This window comes from Solea senegalensis, linkage group LG15 (genome assembly GCF_019176455.1).
Source record: "Solea senegalensis isolate Sse05_10M linkage group LG15, IFAPA_SoseM_1, whole genome shotgun sequence".
NCBI classification, from domain to species: domain Eukaryota; kingdom Metazoa; phylum Chordata; class Actinopteri; order Pleuronectiformes; family Soleidae; genus Solea; species Solea senegalensis.
In genome coordinates, this window is record NC_058035.1 from 5,774,073 (window position 1) to 5,785,871 (window position 11,799).

General features: G+C 40.5%; 1 protein-coding gene across 4 annotated transcripts; it reads right to left on the reverse strand.

Moving 5' to 3' along the window:
• Positions 1–126: 126 nt before the first annotated feature.
• On the reverse strand, positions 127–11,367 carry washc2c (WASH complex subunit 2C). Of its 4 annotated transcripts, none has more exons than XM_044046203.1 (31): positions 11,226–11,367; positions 9,260–9,403; positions 8,881–9,045; positions 8,120–8,188; positions 7,856–8,029; positions 7,667–7,760; positions 7,509–7,570; positions 7,358–7,414; positions 7,147–7,254; positions 6,936–7,020; positions 6,663–6,722; positions 6,419–6,543; positions 6,207–6,297; positions 6,074–6,127; positions 5,814–5,987; positions 5,565–5,719; positions 5,339–5,449; positions 4,937–5,029; positions 4,744–4,845; positions 4,532–4,639; positions 4,290–4,453; positions 4,077–4,197; positions 3,531–3,965; positions 3,224–3,352; positions 3,040–3,141; positions 2,872–2,946; positions 2,617–2,676; positions 1,976–2,200; positions 1,162–1,863; positions 893–1,064; positions 127–776 (listed from the first exon to the last, which is right to left on the reverse strand). In XM_044046203.1, exons 2-31 carry the CDS (start codon positions 9,401–9,403, stop codon positions 631–633), a joined length of 4,362 nt encoding a protein of 1,453 aa, XP_043902138.1. In that variant the 5' UTR covers positions 11,226–11,367; the 3' UTR covers positions 127–630. The 4 variants fall into 4 exon arrangements, with proteins under 4 accessions (XP_043902138.1, XP_043902137.1, XP_043902136.1 ...); XM_044046202.1 differs by having other exon boundaries at positions 2,872–2,943; positions 4,068–4,197; XM_044046201.1 differs by having other exon boundaries at positions 4,068–4,197.
• Positions 11,368–11,799: the final 432 nt, after the last annotated feature.

Sequence of the window (11,799 nt, forward strand, 5' to 3'; positions counted from 1 at the left end):
ACATGTCTGTGTAAAAAAATATGTAAGAAAGCAGAACAATACTTGCATTAACTGGCAAATTGGTGAAAAACGAGTGCACAGGGAGTCACAGATTGGGAAATAATCACACACATTTCAAAAAAAGCATAAAATATGTTTCCTTTTTAGTTATTAAAAATTACTTTCATTTTCATCACAGCCAAAGTTAAGAAATCCATGAATCTCTATTAATAAAAACATTGTCAAAATGCCTACGACATTAAGAAAACACATCGATTTCTCATAACCAAGATATGGCACAAACCCAGAAATGGACTCTCAACATGGCAAAGCCAAAAGAAAACGTATTCAAAACAAAACAATAATCTGTTTATTTCTGCAGGCTTAGAGGCTAAGCATAATGGTATGCTCATAAAGTGCTATCATGTAAAATCAAGATCAACATTAACTATTATAGGAATTAAAGATGATTTTTTTTGCTGCCATTTTCATTTGCATTGTTATCTGCCAAAAAGAAGCCACAGAATTTACAGGGATTCATATGGACAAATATTCTGCCACCAACATTAGAGTGCCATCCCGTCTTTGAGCAGGAAATAAACTATCCACATTCAACAAGTGTACAAATGTGGCTTCTTGGGAAACAACAGTTCAGTTCCCACCAAGAGCATTGAGTGGATCATCAAATATGCTGATTGGATCGGCTGTTGCACTGGTTTCCTGTGACAGTGGCTTCTTCTTTGATTTATTGGGAGCCTTTGACACTGTTTTTACTGTGCTTGGTGAGAAGATTTCATCTGAAAAAAAAGGATGAGACAGATGGACACGATACTTAGTTAAAAAAGACAAAAAAAAGACAAGCCTGCTAAATATTTCTTATTTATTTATTTTCTTTTCATTTATATTTTCTTACCCATATCATCGTCAAATATTGACTTGGTCTCTCCCTTTGTCTTGGACTTCTGTTTTGGTTTTAAAGTGTCTGACAGGTCGGCAAAGATGTCCACATCGTCATCAAACAAACTGGCGTCAATGTACTTCTCTTTGTGCTTCTTGTGAACTTTAGGCACAGTGGCTACTTCATCCTAAGAATATCCAATAAGGTAAGACAAATTTATAGAACAATCTATGGTAAAGCAGACAAACCCTGACAAAATGACCATGAATGTAAAACAAACGTACCTGGAAAATGTCCTGTTTTAAAAAACTTTTGCTGTTCTTGATTTCTTTACTACTGGTGGATGAGGGAGTGGAACTGTTGCTTACTCTAAAGATGTCGTCATCGTCCTCATCGTCATCATCTTCCAAGAAGGGCGAGGCCTTGGCTTTCTTAGTCGTAGACCTTGGTTTGACTTTTTTAAAGAGGTCATCAGTGTTGGCATCAAAAATGGATGGAAAAGTGCTCTTGTCTTTGTCTTCCTTCGATTCCACTCCACTACTGGCCTGAGGTTGTGTCTTCTTGGTTGTTTGTTTGGTGGAGGAGGGCGTGTTGGTGACTGAGGTGGCCTCAAACAGACTGTCAGAGCCAAAAAGGTCGTCCTCATCAGAAGACGGCAACATCTTTGTTCGGACCTTACTTGAGTCTTTCTTCACAGTGTCTTTAGATAGTGGTAATGCCAGCACAGACGGTCTGGGTGACACTTCAGGTACTGAAGGCTGAGAAGGTGAGGAGGTGGGCAAGGTTGTGGATGCAGATGAGTTTGGTAGAGTCGGACTTGCACTTGACTGGCCGGATTTGTCTGGTAAGGTTAGGGTTAAACTGGGGTTTGGCCCCAGAACGTCTCCACTCACAGTCTCTTCTTTATCTTTGCCTGACCTCTGAGCAGCGTGCTGTCGTGCAGCTCTGGACTGGGGTCTACGATGAACAGCACCTTTGGTGCGACTCTGCAAATACAGATGAGATGACTTTACAACAACAACAACAAACCAGAAATAAGAGGCATTAAATAGCAAATAAAAGAATTCAACATAAAAAGACAGTGAATCAAAAATCCACCTTGTGTGCGCTCTGCAGTGTCGTGACCTGGACTGGGGTGTCGAAGCTCACTGCTTCACCGTCCGTCTGAGCTCCTACAGGAGTTGTGGCAGGGCTGGGGCTCAGGCTGGAGCTAGACACTCCAGATGAGGAACTAGGACCCATACCTGGGATTACGCTTATAGCACCTGCCAAACTGGGAGCAGCACCAGGTAGCAACGCAGCAGTATTGATCTTTAGATTTGCCTGAGTGTAAAATGAACAGACGCACCAGAGGAAACAATTATCATGGAGAAAAAGTCACCATGGATCCTGATCTAGCCCTCAAAACTAAACTTTCATCTAATAGCAGCTTTCCTTCCATGGAGCAGGTCATTCAGAGGAAAATAAAGAAACCAGAACAATGGATAGAAATGAGGCGAGAATAAGACGCATGAGAAAAATCTACTGAAACTTAAAAGAATCAGTGAGCACATTTTCTCCACTTTGACAGCCATGCAGCTGCGTCACAGCCAAGATTTTGAATGTGAATGTTAAAAAGCCCAGAGAAAAGAGACATTAAAAGAGAACATGTGCATGTGGGAATAAGAGAGTATTTCCCCAGGAGGAATCAGGGTGAAATGTCAGGTGGAATAAGTTAAAATTCATCAAAAAAAAATTACTTGAAGTTTCCCAATCCTTGATGAGGAATCTTTAGGTTTTACAGGGCATGGTGCAGGCTTCTGTGTAGTCAGATTACAGCAGGATCAGATTTTTATCCAATAAAAGGAATTTTTCAGTTCATCTACATATATTAACATTTTTAAATTAGCAGTAAATTACAATGTATTAAAGAACAGTTAACACAAAGCAAAAAAAAACATACACACACACACACACATCCTCATAAAACAAAATACATCACATCACAAGCTCACCTGTATCTCTGAAACAGATTCTGGATTTGCTAGTGGCGCAGTGTCAGCAGGTTTAATGGGCTTCTCTGCCACCTTCTGTGAATGAAAATTAAAGACACAACGTTTATACACAAAGCTCAGAGGCAGGAGTCCGCCTTATTCTGATGACTTCAGTAATCAGACAGCTACCGGCGGAGGAGCTTTTGGCCTGGTGGAGGCGAAGAGGTCATCTTCATCCTCATCTGCAAACAGACTTTGTGCTGCTGCCTTCGCTGAGCTGGGCTTGGGGCTCTAAAAACGTGAAAATGGTATAGTTACCATCTAGTGATGGCATATGCATTTATTTTTACAGATATAAGACTAATATACTGACCACAGCTTTCCCTGAGGTGGCAAAGAGGTCAACATCCGGGTCGTTGTCCTTCTGCTGCGTGTGACTGAACAGCAGCTCCTCGTCCTGGAAAACACCCGTGCTCTTTACCTGTGGTTGCTCCTCGGAGGGCTGTAAAAATGAGGACAGAACAATTAATAGTAACGACAGAATCAGCAAATCACAAGGGCTGCAATTTGAAATGTTCTATTCATGATTCATAATTCTTGTTTCATGCCAAGTAATCAACTGAAACACATACATGTTGGAAACAATTCATATCTTTGACTTCTTTCTTACAAAAACAAACCTTCTGTGTGTTTCTGCCTGTGGGTTTACTTGGTGTAAAGATGGGATCGGTCCACTCAGATTCACCTTCATCCTCATCTTCAAACAGACTCACAGTTTTTGCGATAACTTTGTTTTCTTTCTTCTCCTCCCTGACATTTGGTGGCGGGCTGGCCTTGGACAGGAAGCCACCATCGTTATCATCATCATCCTCATCCAGCAAGCTCGTCGTTGTCTTCTTTTCAAGTACATCAATGCCTCCGAAGAGACTGACGGCTCCGGCGGGTTTCTTTTTAGTTTCAGTGTTTTGTGGAGCCGGTGATGCCGAGAGTGTCTGAGGAGTCTTTGCAACTGGTTTCTCCACCTGCAAAGCTTTGTTTTTGGCTTCTGATGGAGAAACTGCAACCTCCTCTGATTTCTGTAACTGGGAGGAGGACTCGGAGGCCATGGCAAGTGTCTGAAGTATTAAAAGAAATGTAATCTCAGTATAATGCGAATACATAAACCTATGTAACAAACTCATAGAGCCAACAGGTTTTTCATAACAAACATTAGTTACCGCGCTCACTTTAGCAGCTGGTGATGCAGTGTTCGTGTTGACATCAGGTTTAATGCCAAAAAGGGACCCTTTATCTTCATCGTCACCCTCATCTTCAAACAGCAGTGCAACTTTCTGTGTCTTCTTCTGACTACAAGAAACAGAACGATAACAGATAAGAATCCATGGCCATGCAAAATCAAGAAAGTAATAGAGTAAAAAAAACATTAGTTCTATGAATACCTTGACTCTTGTGTTGGAGCAAACAGATCGTCTTCCTCTTCATCATCAAAGAGGATGCTCTTCGGAGTTGTTTTGGCACTGGGGAAACTGGAGGGGGCGCTGACACTGGGCTTCATTCCTCCAGACGTGGTCTCCGTCTTTGTTGTATTACTTATCCACTGGTCCTGTCAGTCAAGAAAATGTATGATCAACTAAATACTGAGAAGCAGCAGAAACATTTTCCACATTTGAATGTTGTTTACCTCGTCATCACTGAAGAGGGAGCTGGAAGTGGTTTTACTGGGCTGCAGCGGGGAGGCTTTAGCTGAACTTGCTTTTGGTTTAGATTTAGATGCAGATGCAAACAGATCCTGCAAAATGAAGAAACAGATTACAGTGATGTACTTGGAGACAAAAAAATAAAAATAAAACAAGCTCAATTAAATTCAGTGTGAGCAAAGTCTCTTTTCTCCACCTCTTCTTCCTCATCATCAAAGAATGACAGAGGGGCCTTGTTGGTTTTGCTCTGACTTGTTGGTTCTGGTTTAGACTGACTTCTGGGAATGGTTGGAAATACCTTAAGAACAGGACAAAGAAATAGACAATATGATTCATGTATACATTTTATTTATCAATATTATTCACAGTAAAGATAGAAAAAGTCTTACTTGTGCATCTTCATCATCAGAGAAGAGGCCTCTGGTCTGGGGTTTCGGACTTGGCTTGGCAGCAGCTTTACTGACATCAGGAGCAGGACCATTCTGAAACAAAGATTTAGACAATGTGACATGTACTAAAGTTATTTCTAAATTCTAATTAACAGTTTTAATACTGATGCAGAGTAAAGATAGAGGCCAGAAGTATATTTGTCCTTTTTCAAGGTTTGCACTCTATTATGAGCAAACATTAATGAAGTAGCAGCTCCATCTTTCTGATAAGTCTTTTTTGAACAAACATTAAAACAATTTTAAATGGGAGAAGTGCAAAACATTTTCACTCTCCAAATGTGAGCTAGATAACCAAATGTGATATTGTGTGGAGCACATTGTTACACAAAGAATTATTCAGACCTCCTCAGATTTCTCAGACTCCTCGCTGGTAGAAGGTCGACGTTTTTTCAGGCCCTCACTGAGCAAGCTTTTAGTTCCAGGACCAAACATGGAGATCGCCCCAGCCGGCATCTAAACATACCAGTCAATTTAGTCTTAAACATACCATAAAAACTCAGCGTCATAGATATACCGAGTTAAATATTGAGGCAACACAACCCTTATCCTGCATATGTATGACGTTTACCTTCTTCTCAGGTGGTTTCTCCTGTTCTACCACAACCTCCTTCTTGGGCTGAGCTGGAGTTGGTGGACTGTACTTATTACTGAATATGTCCCCATCTTCATCATCTTCATCAAAGAGGTCAACGGCTTTCTTGGGTTTTGAGTTGTCTTTTTCAGCTGGAGAAGTAGGAGGGAAAAAAAGGGGGTAAGGATTCAACCTGAACTTGAACTGTAGCACTGTAGAGGGCATTCTCACACACACACTTACAACCTTTGCCACTGAAGAAGTCATCCTCCTCTTCATCGTCATCAAACAGCCCTCCTCCAACTACAGCAGTCCCTGTAGGAACCAGTTTGGGAGGAGCATTGGCCTTGGGAACTGGAATTCCATTTTCCTTGCTTGCCACTGAATCTGAGTCATTCCCTGAGCTGAACAGGCTGTTATCTGTACAAGGTCATTTGATTAGTGTCTGGATGAAAAGGTGAATCAAAAAATAAATAAAAATAGCTGTAATATGTGACTGCTGTTACCTGGGAATATTGAAACACCACCTGTTGGAATCTTCTTTCCAGCTTTGCCAGATTCTTAGACAGTAAAAGAAACATTATGCAACAATCTCTACTTTGACATTTGTCTGTACACATCCGATCAGCTGTACGTTACCTGCAGATTGAGCCGTGCCTTTGGTGCTTTCATTCACCGCTCTTGTCTCTTCAGGCACAAAAGGTTTAGGTGCCTCGGAGAAAAGATCACCCTGAATGACATAACCATAAATACAGCACCATTTAGGATTTAGCTGCAGGACAAAATGTATGTATGTAGTGTGGAATTAAACAGACTGAGAAGGAGAACTGGGAGTTATTATTTAAATGTACCTCATCATCATCGTCAAAAAGGCCTCTCCCTCCGCTGAAGAGCCCACCTTTCCCTCCAAATGGGGAGAAGTCTTCATCATCCATCTTTGGCGGTTTAAACATGTCATCACTGTCGTCTTCAGTTGCTGTTACAACACAGACATAACTTTTGAGAGACACACGAGGCACATCTGGAATGCTGTGGAGATAACTAATGTTGAGAGAAGGAGGATCAGATTGTATACACAACACATGGAAGTCCTACCCTGTGACTTGGAAGTCTTTGCTTCTTTTCTGCCTTTACTTTTCTTCTTAGATGCCAGTGCTTCCAAGACATGACATGGCAGAAAGAAAACATCCATAAACATGCACATGCAGTGATGGCTCTCATCCCTGACATGCTTTCAAGTAAAATCTCAAATAAACACATTGGTGGTTTGACGAAATTAACTATATTCTGATAGGAAGGAATGAAAAAAATAAATGAAAAATCAAAGTGAGATGACACAAAATGCTACCGGCTGTGACAGGGACTTACATGCACGATCTCCTTCCTGTTTGTGAAGTGGTTCACCTTTAATACGTGCTGCCAGCTCATCAGCAAAGGATGATGGGCCAGTGTTCTGAATGTGACATTTCAAAAAAGAAGTCTATTTTTACCTGAGGCAGCAACATGCCTGAAAGCTTTCGGACATCATTTACAAATACACCTATGGGAAATCTATCTCTTAACTTCATAACAGGCGTACCTTTTTGGCGCCGTCGTCATCATCGTCCTTGTCCGATTCTCCAAATATGTCGGAGTCCTCATCTTCTTCATCCTCCTCGTCATCCTCATAACTCAACATGGATGACTTCTAGAGAAGTAACAGAGGAGAATGTTAACTTAGAAATGTTTTATTTATTTATTTTATTTTATTTTTTTAAATAAAATCTTTGAAGTACATGCATGCAGTTTACCTTCTTAAAATTATTTTGACCTTCGTCTTCCTCTGGATTAAAATCCTCATCTGAGTGCTGCAAAATACATAAATAAAGTGAAGTTTTCAATTTCGCACGACTCGAATGATACTGTAACAAAAAAACAAAACAAAAAAAAACGGGATCTTACAACTTCCTCTTTGTCATCTTCACTCTCGACCACGCTGTCTCGATCACTGTCAACTGACATTTCTGCAGAGAGAATTACACGCGGACACATTGAGCGACAAGAAGTCTACATTGTGTGAGTGCTGATGGAACTTGAGGACACTGCAATGAGTACACTACCATCACTTGAGAGGTCACCAAGTCCAACATCCTCCTGTTCCATGAACGCCTGGGAACCGATCAGATATGGAAGTGGTCTGTCCACATAAAGGTCCTGAATGACAACAGCAAAAACAAGATTTAGAAGATGTGTAAACACACGCATTCTTGCTATAATCATGATGAACTGCAATTCGCTTATATGCTCACCTTGGGCTCTAAGATGGCCTCCACTCTGTCAGGGACCTCCTCGTCCTCTGAATCGGAGTTTCCCGCTTTGATGTCCAAATGCTCAAAGGCTGACTCCAGAACTCGCAAACCATAATTTACAGCTTCCTGCATCTTAGGTATCAACTCTGCTTCTTTCTGCTCTCGAGTCTTCTCCTACGGGCGAAAACACTCATGACAGCGACATTCATATGCATGATTCAGTCTTTCTACGCCAGCAAATGTTAAGACAAAAGTTCCACATACCTGTTCAGGTTGCTTCTCCAAAGCATCAGCCTTTGGTACAGTTTCTTCAACCTCTTCATCATATACTCTCTGCGACAGGACACAGAAAAGGGAGACGTTACTCTTACCCAGCAGGTAACAAATGTTCACAACAAGATGCCCTGAAGTAATCAATGCTGGCACATTGGGCACACAGTGGTACATCATTCACCTCTGATTTGTTTTGTTTTTTAGAAACAATGCATGAATTGTGTGCAATGTATGCATCAGTGCATCAGCAGCTTTATAAGACCAGAGCGATGATCACATGGTTATGGAGTCCTAGAGAGGAGTTTTTCATGGAGCAATTAACAAGTCAACACAGGACAGGAGTCACATGTAAACTGTAATCAAACACTGAGATTCACACATTTGGTCTACTGCTTTAAATGCAGCTCATACGATGTGTGAGGCGTGAAAACAAAACTCTAACACACAAATGAGCGAAGGTTACAGTTTGTGTGAGAAAAAAGGTTTCACTAAATCTATTCCAGATCTGGTCTAACTTCCAGTTTATCCAGACTAGTTTCTTGTTACACTGCCTTGCAAGACGGAGCATACTGACGAGAGTCACACGCCAACCATCAACGCCTCTGCAGCTGCTCCTAGTGCGTGTGCCTTCAATGGAAGTCTGCACTGCGAGGCCTCACACAAGTATGAACAAGGCTTAAGTCGAATCATCAATGTTGTTACCATAAACAGCAAAAACAACAGACGGAAAATATGTCAATCATATACATTACGTTTTCTATAAACTGTGTGTTGGAGAGCATGAGAAAGTCATTGAAGACAGTGTGTAGACAGCTGTCTGTGGCCTTGGTGTCACGGATGAGACAGTCCAACTGCTTTTCAATCTCATGAGTCTTTGACAGCATTCTGTGGGAGAAGTCTTGAAGGAACAGGAAGAGCTGTGAAGGAGGGGGAAACAGTTATTGAAAGAGCAAATCGTTGCAGAGTTACTTTCATCACATCAGAGCAGAACAGAACACATTTCACAATGCCTACTCTTAACGTCTAAAGGAATAACAGCACTTTTCAGACTATGCAGACGAAGATAATGATGATGGTAAATGTCTGTTTTCACTGGCTTAAATCAAAGCTGGGGAGGCCATTTCCACTCACCCCTGAGTCAGCTGCCAAAGACCAGTTGGCACTGCCCTGTCGCATTTCTTCAAGAGTCCAGGGTCTCTCCCATAGCTGAGCATCTTTCTCCAAGTGTTCACTCCGGCTTGGGCCATTTGCCATTCCCTCTGGCAAACCGCTCATCTGCAACAAGACCATTTGCTGTTATTAAAAAACCTTAAAAGGTCCAGTGTGTAAAATTTAGGGGAAGTTATTTGGCAGAAATGGAAGACTGAAGATGAAATAATTATACTTAATTTTTTTTGTGTGTGAGAATTGTTTTTCTATTACCCCTTACTTATACATGTTTATCAGGAGCCAAGTTAGTTCTACAGAGGCTGCCATTTTGAACCACTATTAATTTACAATTGTCCACAGAGGATAAACGACACAGATTTGTGTTTTAATGCTAACTGACAGCTACATGGACACAGGCAAGGGTGAAGTGATCGATATTCAGTTGCAAATGCAACTTCACAAATAAATGTGGCAACATTGTACACACTGTACCATTAACTGTTCAAAAGCACTTGTCATAAAAAATCCATAAAAGAAAATACTTAAACAAACACTCTTTAAGCCCACTTATTTGCTTTATATTTGCATATTTGCACCTGTTTCTGCCCAAGGCATAGAACTGAAAAGCCCAAAGTATAAAATTCAGTGACAATGTCTCCTAAAAACAAGAAATGGATCTAATGAAAACACTACTTTTATTCTATGAATAGAAAAATTAACAAAGTTAAAAAAAACAAAAAACAATCAGATGTCTCCCTCTGAGGAACAACCTGTATGAACTACTACCCCTCTATTCAATGGTTTAAAGATCATTCACCCCAGAGTGTGCAAACTAACTAACTACAAACTGAGCCCACCCCTGCTATGCTTTGGAATGTGACATGCATTCATGTTAAGGTAGTACAATAATAAGCCTTGAAGACTTTTGTGCAGACTGTGCAATAGATTTTGCAGATTTCTCCTAGTTGCTGCTAAATTCTACTTCTACCTGTTGCTGCACATGTCCATTGAAGCCATATGATGTGTGAAGATATGTTGCAAAACAATCACATAGCAATAGATTTATTCTCTACGTATTCACAACATAGAGAACAAAGTGCACACAGTCTATGTATTGAAAGTGGATGGGGCATCTCTTAACGTAACTTTCTCTGCCATTATCCCCCTGCAAACTCCCTCTTCTTCAGCCAGGTAGCTTCCGGTCAAAGTTTCCCTCATTCACTTGATCGATATTGACCAATGGACATGCTATGTCTAATACACTCTGTCTGGAGGTTGTACAGTGATGGATATGTCATTAAGTCCTTGTCCTTAATGACATAAGAGTATAGTACATTTTAAATCTGATGCTACACAAAAACTAATAATGCTTTAAAGTCAATATTTTTGGCTAATAAAGAAGTTCATAAAGAACAACAATGACATCAAGTAATCAAACCGGCATTTAAAAGGGTTAAAATCCTCAAAATGATTGAATGTTTGGTAGTTCTGTGTAGGGCTGAAGTTGTTTATAAGACGAATGCAGAAAAAAATATATTAATTTGCAAATTCTTTAGTCTATAGAGGTTTTTTGGAAGTGGACATTTTTGTCCTTAATGTCTTAAGAGAGTAGTAAATTAAACTGATGCCTGAGGGTTAACAGGACCTCTCTGAATTTTAATTGAATGCCCCTGTTTTAACTGATGCTGACACACTTAAGCTAACTGTGACCATGACGTTGCAAATTAGAGGACGAAAACTTGTGTCTACATAAAGTTGGCCAAACAGTATTAACCTCTCCTCGCTTCCACATTCAAATAAGACTTTTCGCATAAGAGAAGAGAAAGCTAAGATGGTTTGGCTAGCAGCTAGCCCAACTTAGCTAGCCAACACTAGCGTTAGCTCTAGCAGCCCCATGGAACGGGGGGTAAAATCACATCCACGCATCTGAAAACGCTCTCTTGCTCACCTTCAATCCGCTGCTGTCCACGACGGTCAACTGTGTTTGTAAGCGACGTAAAAAAAAATAAGATCGATTATGCTAAATTTGGCCGTCCCCTCATTGGTCTTCTGACAGGTCAGCCATGTTCTGTCTGCAGACAGTCACCTGACTACCCGTTGCATGGCAACCCAGTGAAATCGGGGCGGAGCGGAACAAACCAATAACTGCGGTGGATGAGAAGGAAAACAACCCGGCCTTGTCTTTGGGATAAACCATTCATTGAAGTTTATGCTCAATTGCAACCGAGAGAGAGATTACATTTAATTTAAACCCAGCCAATTTAACGCCTAATTTCTAAAGTGATTTAATTTAAAAATATGCTTTAATTTAAACCATATCCTCTTTGTTTAGGCTCCAAATCACAAAAAACACTTGCAGAATCCTTGACTATGTTCACATTACAAGGTAGAAGTGTCTCATAACATGTCTTTCCATCTTTATATTTATAGATTGTGTGCAGAAGCCTCATTATCGCATATTAGTGAACAATGTCATACATTTCAGACAAAATTTAGTTAGAATTTGTAAATAAAGTTTATTT